Genomic DNA, 12,520 nt, shown 5'->3' on the forward strand with positions numbered 1-12,520 from the left:
TTACGGTAATGGTTTATGGTAAATGTAACAGAATATATTATAAATAAAAATATTATAAATTCAAAATCCTTTAAAATATATTCTATTGTCTAAACTAGTATTGTCTACGATATCCGCTATATTTGAAATATATAAAATATGTCCATATTTGAACAGTTTCATTTTTGAAATGCATCGAACAAACTGTAAAGGCACCGATTTTAATTCAGATAGATCGAAAATATTTCACTGATTCTGAAATTGAATAAAATATTGTAGAATTTTGTTTAAAATTGTATTTTCTCATTTTGTAATTTAGAGATGAAATAGTTTATAATAAAAGAGTATTTTTATAGCAGTATATTATAATGTAAATTGAAAAGATGTCCATATTTTGTTATTACAAACATTTCCATTTAATTTGTTTACAGCACTTAGCTAAGCGCTTTTAATTCCCGCGCTGTTATGAACACACATACATCAAAGTGACTAAATATGTAATGTTTTGTATAAAGAACCTTTATTAAAAACATGCAAATGAACCTGTGTGTCTAATAATGCCCGTATAATATGAGCGCATATTTCATAATATATTAAATGGGTTGCAGCCTGTTTTCATGTAGCATGTACTTAGTATTTGGATAATCTCCTTAATAACAAACGGCTAACATTCATTTTGAATAATTAAACGAGTTTCAGTCAGCGGTTTGTGGTTAAACCATCGGATTTTACAAAGATACAGCTTGAGATAATACCAGTGTTATACGAATTAATGTCGAAATTATTTAATTATCTGCACATTAATCTTACCCCTTCTTGTTCTATACTTCTATAAAATCGAATTTTGTAAAGAAAATTGAACTTCGCATGTGCAAAAAATAACATATAAAAATCAACAACGCAAAACTTAATCAACCAAACTTTAAGCTCTTATGAAGAATAGTGAAAATGATTTAATAACATAACAACTTCCATCAGAATAAAACCAATAAAACTGTAAATGGAAAAAATATAGCAACATTGGCAAAGAGGATTTTGCGTTAGCAAACTAGAACGTGGATAAAGTTTCACGACTAGAGACATCTACTGATCTGTATCTAATCAGCGTACTGGCGTAGTTTAATCTCTCATAAGTCTAATTGATTAATAATTACTTAGGTACTTATAGTGGACATAATTATAATGAGGAATTAGGTTAAAGTCATCTATTAGGTAGATCCACATAGAAAATGCTTCGCGGAAAATTGCTTCGCGCCACACTCGCTCGCTCTATGTGGTTCCGCCTTTTTAATACTTGTTGTTACGAAACTACCACTGCTATCAATTTTTATCGTATATAGGTAGTGTATGAATTAATATAATCTAAAAGTACTAATGTTATCATGCAGAAGAGTTTGTTTGATTCTTTGATTGAACGCGCTAATTTCAGGAACTATGGGACGATTTGAAAAATTATGTCACTGTTTGTTAGTCCATTAATCGAGGAAGGCTATAATAATATTATATCATAATAATTCATAACGCTTAGAGAAATAGGAGCAGAGGAATACGAGTAAAACCGTGGGGTAGCTAGTAATAAATATAAGAGCCTGTATGTCATAATACATAAGTACTAAATTTAATTTAAAGAAATGCTAAAACTAGCGTTTGGGTATTTAAAACAATAAAAATTATAACAAGCTATTCCAAATCCCCATATATATTTTATATCTTGCAACGCTCTGAAAGTTGCTATAAATCATAACGTTATAAAACTCGCTAACAACATAGCCCATGTGTTCCATAGATTGTATTAAACAGTTTCACAGCGAAAGTTTTCAATGGGCAAGCGTACAAACTCTCATCTATATCTAATTTATTGTTCAGCTCACCGGAATTATAATTAAAGTTAGCTATAACAACAAGAAACAGGTTTTAATCGAGTGCCGTGTACGTGAACATTATATCTCTAAACTTTAAGAAACTTAAATAGACCTAAATGTGAAAGAATTGTTCAAAATATTTACCTTACAAAAAACTATTGTTGAAGGCTTCGCTCCGGCCGTGTACTATTCACATGTATATTTCCCATTTCAATGTGTTTTCGGGATAAAAATATTATGCTTCTTTCCTTTTCAAAGTTTCCAGATCCAAAATCCATTCCAAATCAAAACAGAAATAAAAGTTATTTTCGAATTAATAGTGAAGTACCTATTTAGTTACGTACATATGTAAACTTATAAACCTATAAAATTCACTAAAAAAGTATGGTATATTTTTTACACAAAAGTAATACATAATTAAGTCTTACATAATTAACTTATTAAAATTTTACAAACAAGAATCTAAACTACTTCAGTTTATGAAATAAAACTTTTCTTAAAAGAATCATGTTCCCGCCAAAAACCACAACTTTTTTTTTTTCATGCACATAATATTATGTGCCAATGATTCGTGCTTGTTATAGACATCCATGTTAAATCTAAATTAATAATCTTATAATTTTATTGTTCTTACTATTTTACTTTATTTATTTGAATAAATAAACTATTTTATAATAATTATATTTAATTGATTTGTATAATCGTTTTATTAGATGTAAAATATGAATCCTGGCTGAAAATAATTTGAAAAAAGAATAAATTAAACAGCATTCCAAATTCTATTCCATAGTTAAAAAATTGTGATCGGGGAATAAGGTCACGAATAAATCGAATAATTAAAATTATTTTATAATTTGAGTGCAATAATCGAAATTTTAAGATGTTTTCTCCCGAAGAACAACAGATGCAAATATGTTTGTTAAAATCAAACTTGGAAGAAGTAGAGAACGACATTGTAGTAACGGTATGTAGGTACCTTTGAAGTTATCAAGTAGGTACAAATTTAATTTTTAACAATTATGAAGTTGTTAATTAATTTTGTAGAGGTCTGCAATGCCATCGTTAGATGCGGAAAATGAACAGAAATACCATAAAACGTTGAATGCATTGCGTATTTCGCGTTCTCTGAATACGGAAATAGAACGCCTGAAGCTAGAAAATGGTAAGAGAATCAGACTATTATATTTATTTATTAGAAATTTATGTAATAATAATTGTTACTATGTTATAAAACATATCAATAGTAAAGAATTAGTAACAGATGTAAAATAATAATTTCATACATTGAATTACTTAGTTAAATTTAGTTCATGTAAAATTCTAGTTTGCTTCTTTAATTCAAACATTATAGTAAAAATAAAAAATAAAGATGATGAACAAAAACTTAATAAAATATCAATTATTGTCGAGCCAATTTAATAGGCAACATTTGACGTCTATCAATTTTATCTTCGAAGAGAGGTAACCTGCTTAAAAACATCGATTAAAGTGAATTAATCGATACGGATTTGAAACATTTGTAAATCGAATTTATTAATTTATGATGATTTTTGTTCACAAGTAATCAATGCATTCGATTCTAGATGTCAGATCTCGATTTTTAGAGTAACATCTCTGGTATTTAAAAAGAAAAAAGGTTTATTGACACAAAATTGTAGCGACGTCAGTTCTTCAATTCAGAAATTGTTTATTATGTTTAGAATGGTTCATCAGTAAAATGAAATCTTAAAATTACTTGTATCGGTCATTATTATTATAAATATGTAATCGTTATTGAAAAAAGTTAAGCAAATGTGCAGATCTAACAGAAAGAAATATCATGTTATTCTATGTTGTCGTTACTAGGTTACGTTGTAGAATTTTGTTGAACTGTCAAATGTTGCCTATTAAAATGGCTCTACTATAATAAATAAATTTTCCAATATCAATATATGTCATACCGCGTTTGAGCCGTCCGCGTCGTGCCTGGCCTATTTCAAGCATTTTCACGTTATTTACAATATCATCATTCAAATATAGTTTGTTCTACACAATCGAACCCTTAAATATATATACCAATACCCTTTTCCTATAAAAATACCTTTAATATAGGTAGAACACAAAATAAATAAAACACCTACTTTGGGTTGTATAGAAACTTATTCCCCGCAATCAAGTCAATTCTCAAAAAAACCAGTAAGACAGTAAAAAACCGAGTATTTATTCCACAAAATACCCTACAAATAAACAAATAAAAAAAACAGATTATTCACAATCCACAGTACAGTTAACAGCGAAACGGATGCAATTAAAAAAACAATGTGAGTCTATGAGCGCTTCGGTTGATAAGTCGCGCGACCATAGAGTTATGTTGGAGACGGAGGTTAGACAGCAACAAGCGTGTGTGGAGAGTGAGATGTATGTTATATAAGTTAATTTAATATAATAACAGTTCGTAATTAGCAATATTTTAAGTAGGGAAAAAATATGTTTTCATTTTGTTATCCAAATTTTTTGATACTTTTAAGTTTTAACATTTAATTTAATGTTGAATGTAATCAAAACAAAATCGTTATTTAATTGTTTTCTTATATTAAATTATGTTAATTGTTTCCTTATACAGAAATTTTTGTAATGATGGAAAAATCTTCTTGATTATTCCTTTATTTGAAGTGCAATTAGGTACTTTTAGATTACATTGAAAATTCAACACCATCACAATATTAAATTAAATTTGTTAATTATGTGTCAATTCTGTGTATAATATTATTCATGAATAATTTTTCGGCCGCTGGTTTATATCAAAAATATTATTCCCTGTATCCTGCTCCATGAAATTATATTTTGTAATGATGTTAATTTATTTTTAAAGTATGTCTCATATGTGAGATTGAATTTCGTTTCTTGTAAATATAATATGGATGGAATATTACTTTTATGAACCATGTTCAATAAGAAACGAAGCCAATACTCAAAGATCTTTAGAAGTAGGGACGTGCTTTTACCAATAATAAATAATTCATATTGCCGATAAAAAAGGGTTTATGAATTCATTTTTTTTTGTTGTAATATAGTTTGGAGGGTTATATTTGATTACAAAATTCATAAATATGTATTTAATTTGTTGTCTATAGAGAGATTTGTTGTCTATATTTATGTACCTTATGTAATACATAAAAATTTTGTACAATTTTGTTAATATTAAATATCTTTTGGTTTATTATTGCAATTTTCAGTCGCAAATACGAAGACACCCTTAGTGAAATTGCACAGCGCTTTCGACAAACACGAGCTTTTGCGGTAAGTGTGTACCAATTAAATAGTTTATTGAACTTTATTTATTTCTTTATTTTTTGATTTCGATATACGTAAAATATAGTAATGAAGCAGTTACTTTTAGGTTTAATAATGCACATAGTTCAATAAAAAATACATAAATTAACACACAGATATATATAAAATTATGAAATTCACTAGGTAAGGTTCGTAAAGTAGAAAATTATCGCTAGTAGAATAAATATATTTCCTACATCACGTCATAACCTTGCAAATGTAAATATAACAAAACTTCAACGCAATTACATGTCGAGAAAACATTTTTTTTCCACATATATAAAACTAGAGGTCCGCCCCGGCTTCGCCCGTGGTACATCTTTCGCAATAAAAGGTAGCCTATGTCCTTTCTCGGGTATCAAAATATCTCCATACCAAATTTCATGCAAATTGGTTCAGTAGTTTAGGCGTGATTGAGTAACAGACAGACAGACAGAGTTACTTTCGCATTTATAATATTAGTACATGGATTAGTCGTTAGTACTTTAGTAATTGCGATTAATAAACGAATAGATAAATTGCCTACAATATCACAAAGGTAAACCTTTCACTGGCAACCTATTACAAAAGCAAAGCCATCCTTAATTTAATAATATTGAATAACATTTGTGCTGACGTTTATTCAATAGACTTATTACAATTTAATCTCGAAATACCATTAATAATTATCACATTTTAATTGGATACAATTATATTGCTAACCTGTACAATATAATATATAACATCTTTGTTATATAAATAATGAGACGAAATAACAATAATTAGAGATGTCGATGTTTACTGAACCAACAATATGTCTAAAAAAATATCCTCAATAAATATAGCTAAGAAATAGGGACCAATTACATGCGTCATTTACTTGATTACATGGCCAAATACTTGATCCATGGTTTCTTACCGTGGTTTTTATAGCATATGGTATTGACTTGTTAACAGAGTGGATACGTCTAAATATTGCTGGCAGTTTTAATTATTAGGATAGGTTTTGTTTATTTATAGGAACAACTTTTTTGACACACTTTTATAAGCTTCCCCTGTTTGTTAGTTTGTGTTCCCCGCTCTTTCAGACTAAACTTGACCCGCTTTAAAGGAACAGATTTAATTCAAACTTAACTGTCCCGCAAATATTTAATTTATTAAAGGTATTTATTTACTTAACATGATTTTAAACGATATTAGAACGAAGAAGAAATAAACAACGAAATAGAAATGATAAAGAATATCACCATTGAGCTGGAAGCTGAGGAGGCGTGTCGTCAAGACGACGTGATGAAATTACAGCTTGCTATTGAGGAGTTGAGTTCTGGAGTACCAGAGGACATACTTAATGTTATGTAATATCATTTTAATAATAATAAGCATTTTTGTGTGTAATGTGCCCCTTTTGAGAGGAAAAGTTTTTGGTGGTAAAAAATATATATTTATTTTTAATAGGTACTATCCAAAAAAAAAGACGGGTTGCACTCCGGGAGTGCCGGCAGAAGTGAAAACTTGATTATTAACGTTGAGCATGTTTGATATTTTGGAATCGTCTTATGATTTTTCGATCAGGTCACGCGCGTGTCCTGACGCGAGTTTAAGATTTTAAACCGTTACAGAAAAAGTGCTCAACGCCGCTAAAGAAGTTTTCACTCCAAAAATACGTGTACGTGGCACTCGATGACTGCCGCGGTAAAGCTATTGGCATAGTATCACATCGCTGTGCTCGTTGGAGTGGGGGTGTTAGGATTTTTCGTTACGGAATTTTGACATTCGGTCGCCGCGCTCAAAGTCTGAGATAAAAGTTAAGCAGTAGCTCTGTATTAAAAACTGATGAAACAGATCGATTACTTCTCGGTATCACTAAATTGAAATTCATAAAATATTTTTTTCGAAGCTGATAAATCAAAAAGGGTAGGTAGTTAGTTACGTTATATAATAACCTAACTACATTTCCTTTTTTACAAAAGCTTTAAATTAAAATAAGTTCACACAAAACGTTTAATTTTTCATTCAAAAACTAGAATAGGTAAATCGATATTTTTACGCTCAGAATTCTTTCAAAAGGCAATAAAAATTAAATACGCTTTTCGTCCAAATGGATTGGTATTTCTATTACATTTTTTCCAATTGTGACCTACTTTAATAAAGTGCTATTCGTTGAACTATGAAAAGGAAAATGATATATGGACATAAGTGCCTTATTTTAGTAGTCCACGCTTGAACACAATATCCGGACATACTGACAACTTTTCCTTTTAGGTATTATTAGAAATTTTCTATAATTCAGATTTATTGTTCAATCAAAACTTACTTTTTTATTATAAGGTAGAAAAGACGACATACCCTAGTATCATACATTGTTTTTGGAAATAGAGAACTTTGAAATTGAGATAATATTTTATTCTAAAGCGTTATCATTTATAATTTAGATAATATTTTATCCCAAAGCCTTAATTCAGCGCCTAATAACTTAACATAAATAATGTACCCGACACATAATACAGATTTTTATTTGGGTAAAAATTTTATTCAAATTGTATTATCAACAACATAAAGATTTCAGTCACGTACCAACATTCGCTTACTTTGAAATTGGATAAGGTAATAAATTATTCAATTTTGTACTTTAATTTATTTTCAGAGGTAAACAGGAGGCGGAGGAAAAAATTAAGGCTCTCACAGACGAAATAGAAGCCTTAACAAGCAAGAAGGAACATCTTGTGAAATGCCGGGGAAATATGGCTCATTTTCTAACAAGAATTCACTAAATAACTCAATTTTCTTGTAACAATTTTTAATAACGCTATAGTTAAGTTTGCTTTGTCTCTAAGACATTGTAACTCGAATTAATATTTCTTTACCCTTCAAATTAAAAATACACAATGGTTTTTGAGTAAATTTGTTGTTTGAACTGAATAGATAATAAAGAAAACAATTTTGCTTATATTTATTTTTCCGAAACTCCGTTCCTGTCAAATTTTAGGAAGATAAGGGTAATATTTTACCGTGCTCTGTTTAAACACTAATTTGTTTTGTTGGGGGTTTTATCGAAGAAAAATTTCCGCTCGTCTAACAAGAAAATTCGTAGATACCTGTAGATTATGAAAACTGCATTTCTTTTTCTTAGAATTTAATTAAAAAAATGAACCAACAGAAACAGGTTACTTTGAATATTTTTATAATTTCAAAACTGCCCATTTACTTTTTCTTTCGGAACAAAGAATAATTATAAACCTCAACAGTATGTATTATAGTCTCAATAAGTACATTTCTACCACAATACACGTTCCTCTACCATTGTACTGACAACTCAGAACCGTTGGCCGATTTCCAAACACAGTCGGTTTATTTCACCAAGTCACTGCTCTTTGAAATATGTCAGACGCGAATGTCTATGGCCACAATAAAACCTCATGACTTCGCTGTATTGGAAAAGAATTCTGTATACTTGGTAGGGTTTCACAATCGTGACTTAACAGTGCAAAGAGGGGTAAATAGTTGGAATTTGAATATGGCGAAATACAAGTCACTTGATGACGTAGATAGAAATTTACGTAGACATCTAGGTACAATTATTTTTTCACATGAGTTATCTTGGGCTTGGTAAGAAAGACTGACAACACGTTCGTGAGTATCTTAAAGTTGAAAGATTTCAATTAATACTTACCTATTCGCTTTCCCTATTGTGATTTGTGAATAAAGGAAATCTCTCTCAAATAGGTACCTTATTTCCGTAGCCAAAACCTTCAACTTGCTGCCTGATTTCTATAAGGGACAAATACAGTAAAATTCTCTTCTTTGAGTTTCTTTTCTTTTATTTTTGTGCGAGTAGGTACCTACTGTCAATATGTGAACCGTTGGTGTTAGCCGTTGATATAAACTTCATGTATGAATGTTGTAGATACGTTTATAATATTGTTTTAAATTTTAACTGTTATAATTGCTAAAATAAATGTATTATTTTGTTTGGTACAGTTTTAATGTAACAGCTGCGAAAACATTTTTATAAAACGACTTTAAATCATAGCTTATTTGACAGACAATAATATTTATTTATAGACGCCGCGCCGTTCGCTCATTATTATTATAAGTTTAATAATCCATACTAATATTATAAATGCGAAAGTAACTCTGTCTGTCTGTCTGTTACTCAATCACGCCTTAACTACTGAACCAATTTGCATGAAATTTGGTATAGAGATATTTTGATACCCGAGAAAGGACATAGGATAGGTTTTATCCCGGAAATCCTACGGGAACAGGTTTTTCTTTGAAAACGCGGGCGAAGCCGCGGGCGGAAAGCTAGTGGTAATATACAATTTGAATTATCTTTATCAATATATAAATAATTTTATATACTTACTTCTGGTATTAAAATCTAGGTTATTGATTTTACTCTCATTTAATTTAAAAGAGCACTTTGATCCTCAATTAAGACAGCGGCGAAGAGTCATTAAAAATTCCTTCATTTCTTAGAAATGTGAGTAAGAACTAAGAACTCATAGACGCTTGTCATTAATAATTTTAGTCGGAAGAAGGAAAACAGTATTTTAATTAAATAAATAAAAAAAATACATTTACGTTATTCCAAAACTTACCTGTGTGCTTTTTAAAGGTATATTGTGAATTGAATTTTTGGGACCAAACAGAACAGCAATTTTACTGTTATAATGTATCATAGTATCTACGCTAAAATTACATATTTCAGAAAAAAAACAGGCTTTTTGAAATCACTTTAATGTTAATTATGTTAATGCTTTATTTTCCAAACAAATTAGCAAACTATATTAAAAGCTTAAAGGATTAAAAGGCAAATTGCTAATAGCAATTATTACATCGGCTTATTTCCGAAAGGTTAATATACCTACCTATAGTTCAATCTGAGTATTCATTAAATTTTTACAAAGGTTAGAAAGGGTTAACACTTTTTTTTATTATAAACTAGAAACAAAAAGAAATTAACATCGAACTTTATCTTTTATCAGAGTTATGTTTTTTCATAAATTATTATTCATTACATTTTTCATGTTGTAAAAAGCTATGTAGGTACATCAATTATAATGAGTTTACATTGAATCATTTTACGGCAAACATAAATCACATTCATAATCGCAAAACAGATATTAATATATTATTGTTATCTGATAACTGAAATCAATCATAATCAATCTTCAAGTCTAACCTCAAATAAAAGGGTTATTTCTATACATTTGGTGTAATTATGCCAATAAATTACGGGCTAATACGCGCTTCAACTGAGAGTAAACACCATCCATCACACTTCTCATTTGTGACTCAACGAGATTTAATTTGCCAAAAACTGTAGAATGCTGTATGTCTGATTACTTCAAAAAACATTTTTCATGTTTTATGCCATGTATCTGTTACTGATTGTTGCGTCCATAATAACAATATAGGTACTATTTAATAAAAGAAAAAGAACTATAATTATACGAGTAACACACTTTTAAGTTGACAAACTATACAAACCCGAGTATGTCTTACTATATTTAGCTAAATAATATACTGATTTTATTGACGGAAATAGATTCAGGTCTTGAAATGAACAGGCACTAATAACACGTTATAAGGATGCCCCATATTATACAAATCTAGCTAAAACTTTTTCACACTTTCACCCAAAACTGTTTCATCGATCAAACAAAATTTGAAAACATATAACCCACAAAGATCATACATCAAAAACATTACAGAAACTTGTATAACAAAATGTATAGAAGGATATTAGATAACAAACTCATATAAAAAACATTACTAAACTACAAGTAACAGCTTCACACATTACTAAGCTTGAAAGAACAATAATATTATCAAGAAACCCGTTGTTCTCGCATTTTGGTAAAACTTTTCATATAAGTTCCATAAACGTAGCACGTGCCAACTGAAGTTACTGTCAATCTTGAGTTACCAAGAAATATAACAATAGCACTATGGCTTTTGTTCTAATCGAAACAAAGAATTAAGAAACTTTGTACGGAAAAAGATTGTGTTGGGTAGATAGAGTTTTAAAGTTTACAAAGTAAGTAAGATACTTTTTGAAAAGCTGTGTCTTTGTCCGTGGTACACATTATAAATACTTAGGCAATTTTTTAAATCGGTCCAGTTGGTCCTGAGATTAGCGCTTTTATACAAATAATATTTTAATCTTTATATAATTATGTAGTAGTATAAGTAGTAGTAGTATCAAATGTTGATAGTAATCTTAATATTATTTCATATTTGCATATTCATATTTTATTTAAAAATTACTCAAGAGTATGTTCGAGTGCTCGTAATTCTTAAAATTTACAAACTTAAGAAAATCCTCAATTTGTTAGAAAATTTCCTTAATATTTCCCGTCTATTTTCAATGCATCAGGCTCTATGAATGACGTCAAAGAAACTCTGACCTCAATATTCTTCCAATAGGATAAACAGTCGTAAGCTTCTTCCGAACTTTCTATTGAATAACGATCTTCAAGTGAAACTGATTGCAATCTATAACTAAATCGCTTAATGTGTTGGTACTTGGTAAGCGTAAAACTTAAGCGTAGAGTGATGGGCCTTTAGACAAACGTCAGTATCGCCAAGGAATAGAAACTGCTAACGCTAATTATTGACATAAGGTCATGACATTTTGGTAATGGTTCGGTCACACTACCAAGGACGACGACGAGTCGACGACCACGACCAAAATTCCAATCTTGCCGAAATTTGTTCAAAATAAAATATTAAAATCTCCCGTCATTCTGGTACTCAGAAAAAAAAATTTGAGGTCAATTAATAGAAAAATAGGTTTCTTTGCGATTTTCGCCGAGGCGGTAAGTATATCATAAAATCATCTAGAACCAAAATTGTAGATCATAAAATTATCTATAAAAAAGGTTAAATAGATTTTTTTCTAGGAGACAGTGGCTCCTAGAAAAAATTCTACGAAAAATGTATTTATTTATCCAATGATCTCGAAAAAAAATTTTCCAAACACCAATACGACAGGAAATTCTTATATGTATTTCATTTTTAATTGTGCATTTAATTTCGACTGGATGAAAATTTTGTTCGTGGTCGTCGTCGTCGTTGGTAGGGTGACCGAATCCTTAGGCAAAACATCATACGCTTATGTCAATTAGTATCGATAGCCTATTCTATTCCTTAGCGTTTTGACGTTTGTCTCGGCGCTCAGATACCTTCTAGTAGACTACAGGCCCATGTTGAAAAAATTATGGGTCATTTGACCCACCACCTGACCTATCTAGAATGATATAAGAGCATAAAATAATAAGATTCAGCACTATGACGTCACTCGTAAGCTGTTCACCTGAGTGCAGATGAGAATTCGAAAGTTCAGGAAGAGATTTTCTCCCCTTGTCTCCATGATTTTTGTA

General features: G+C 29.8%; 1 protein-coding gene across 1 annotated transcript; it reads left to right on the plus strand.

Moving 5' to 3' along the window:
* The first annotated feature begins 2,721 nt into the window (after nt 1-2,721).
* On the plus strand, nt 2,722-7,903 carry LOC149483043 (uncharacterized). The gene is made up of 6 exons (XM_089703567.1): nt 2,722-2,805; nt 2,886-3,003; nt 4,103-4,238; nt 5,057-5,120; nt 6,333-6,487; nt 7,777-7,903. Exons 1-6 carry the CDS (start codon nt 2,722-2,724, stop codon nt 7,901-7,903), a joined length of 684 nt encoding a protein of 227 aa, XP_089559693.1.
* The last annotated feature ends 4,617 nt before the right edge of the window (nt 7,904-12,520 follow it).

This window comes from Colias philodice, chromosome 14, assembly GCF_061535455.1.
Source record: "Colias philodice isolate Cphi_HAF_F1 chromosome 14, ilColPhil1 Martin Lab GWU primary, whole genome shotgun sequence".
Lineage (NCBI taxonomy): Eukaryota > Metazoa > Arthropoda > Insecta > Lepidoptera > Pieridae > Colias > Colias philodice.

Excerpts from the sequence above, each read along its gene's own strand:
- LOC149483043 (XM_089703567.1), top strand. The coding sequence starts at position 2,722 with ATGTTTTCTCCCGAAGAACAACAGATGCAAATATGTTTGTTAAAATCA. Across the intron at positions 2,806-2,885 it reads AGAACGACATTGTAGTAACG|AGGTCTGCAATGCCATCGTT; the intron begins GTATGTAGGTAC and ends TTAATTTTGTAG. Across the intron at positions 5,121-6,332 it reads GACAAACACGAGCTTTTGCG|AACGAAGAAGAAATAAACAA; the intron begins GTAAGTGTGTAC and ends AAACGATATTAG.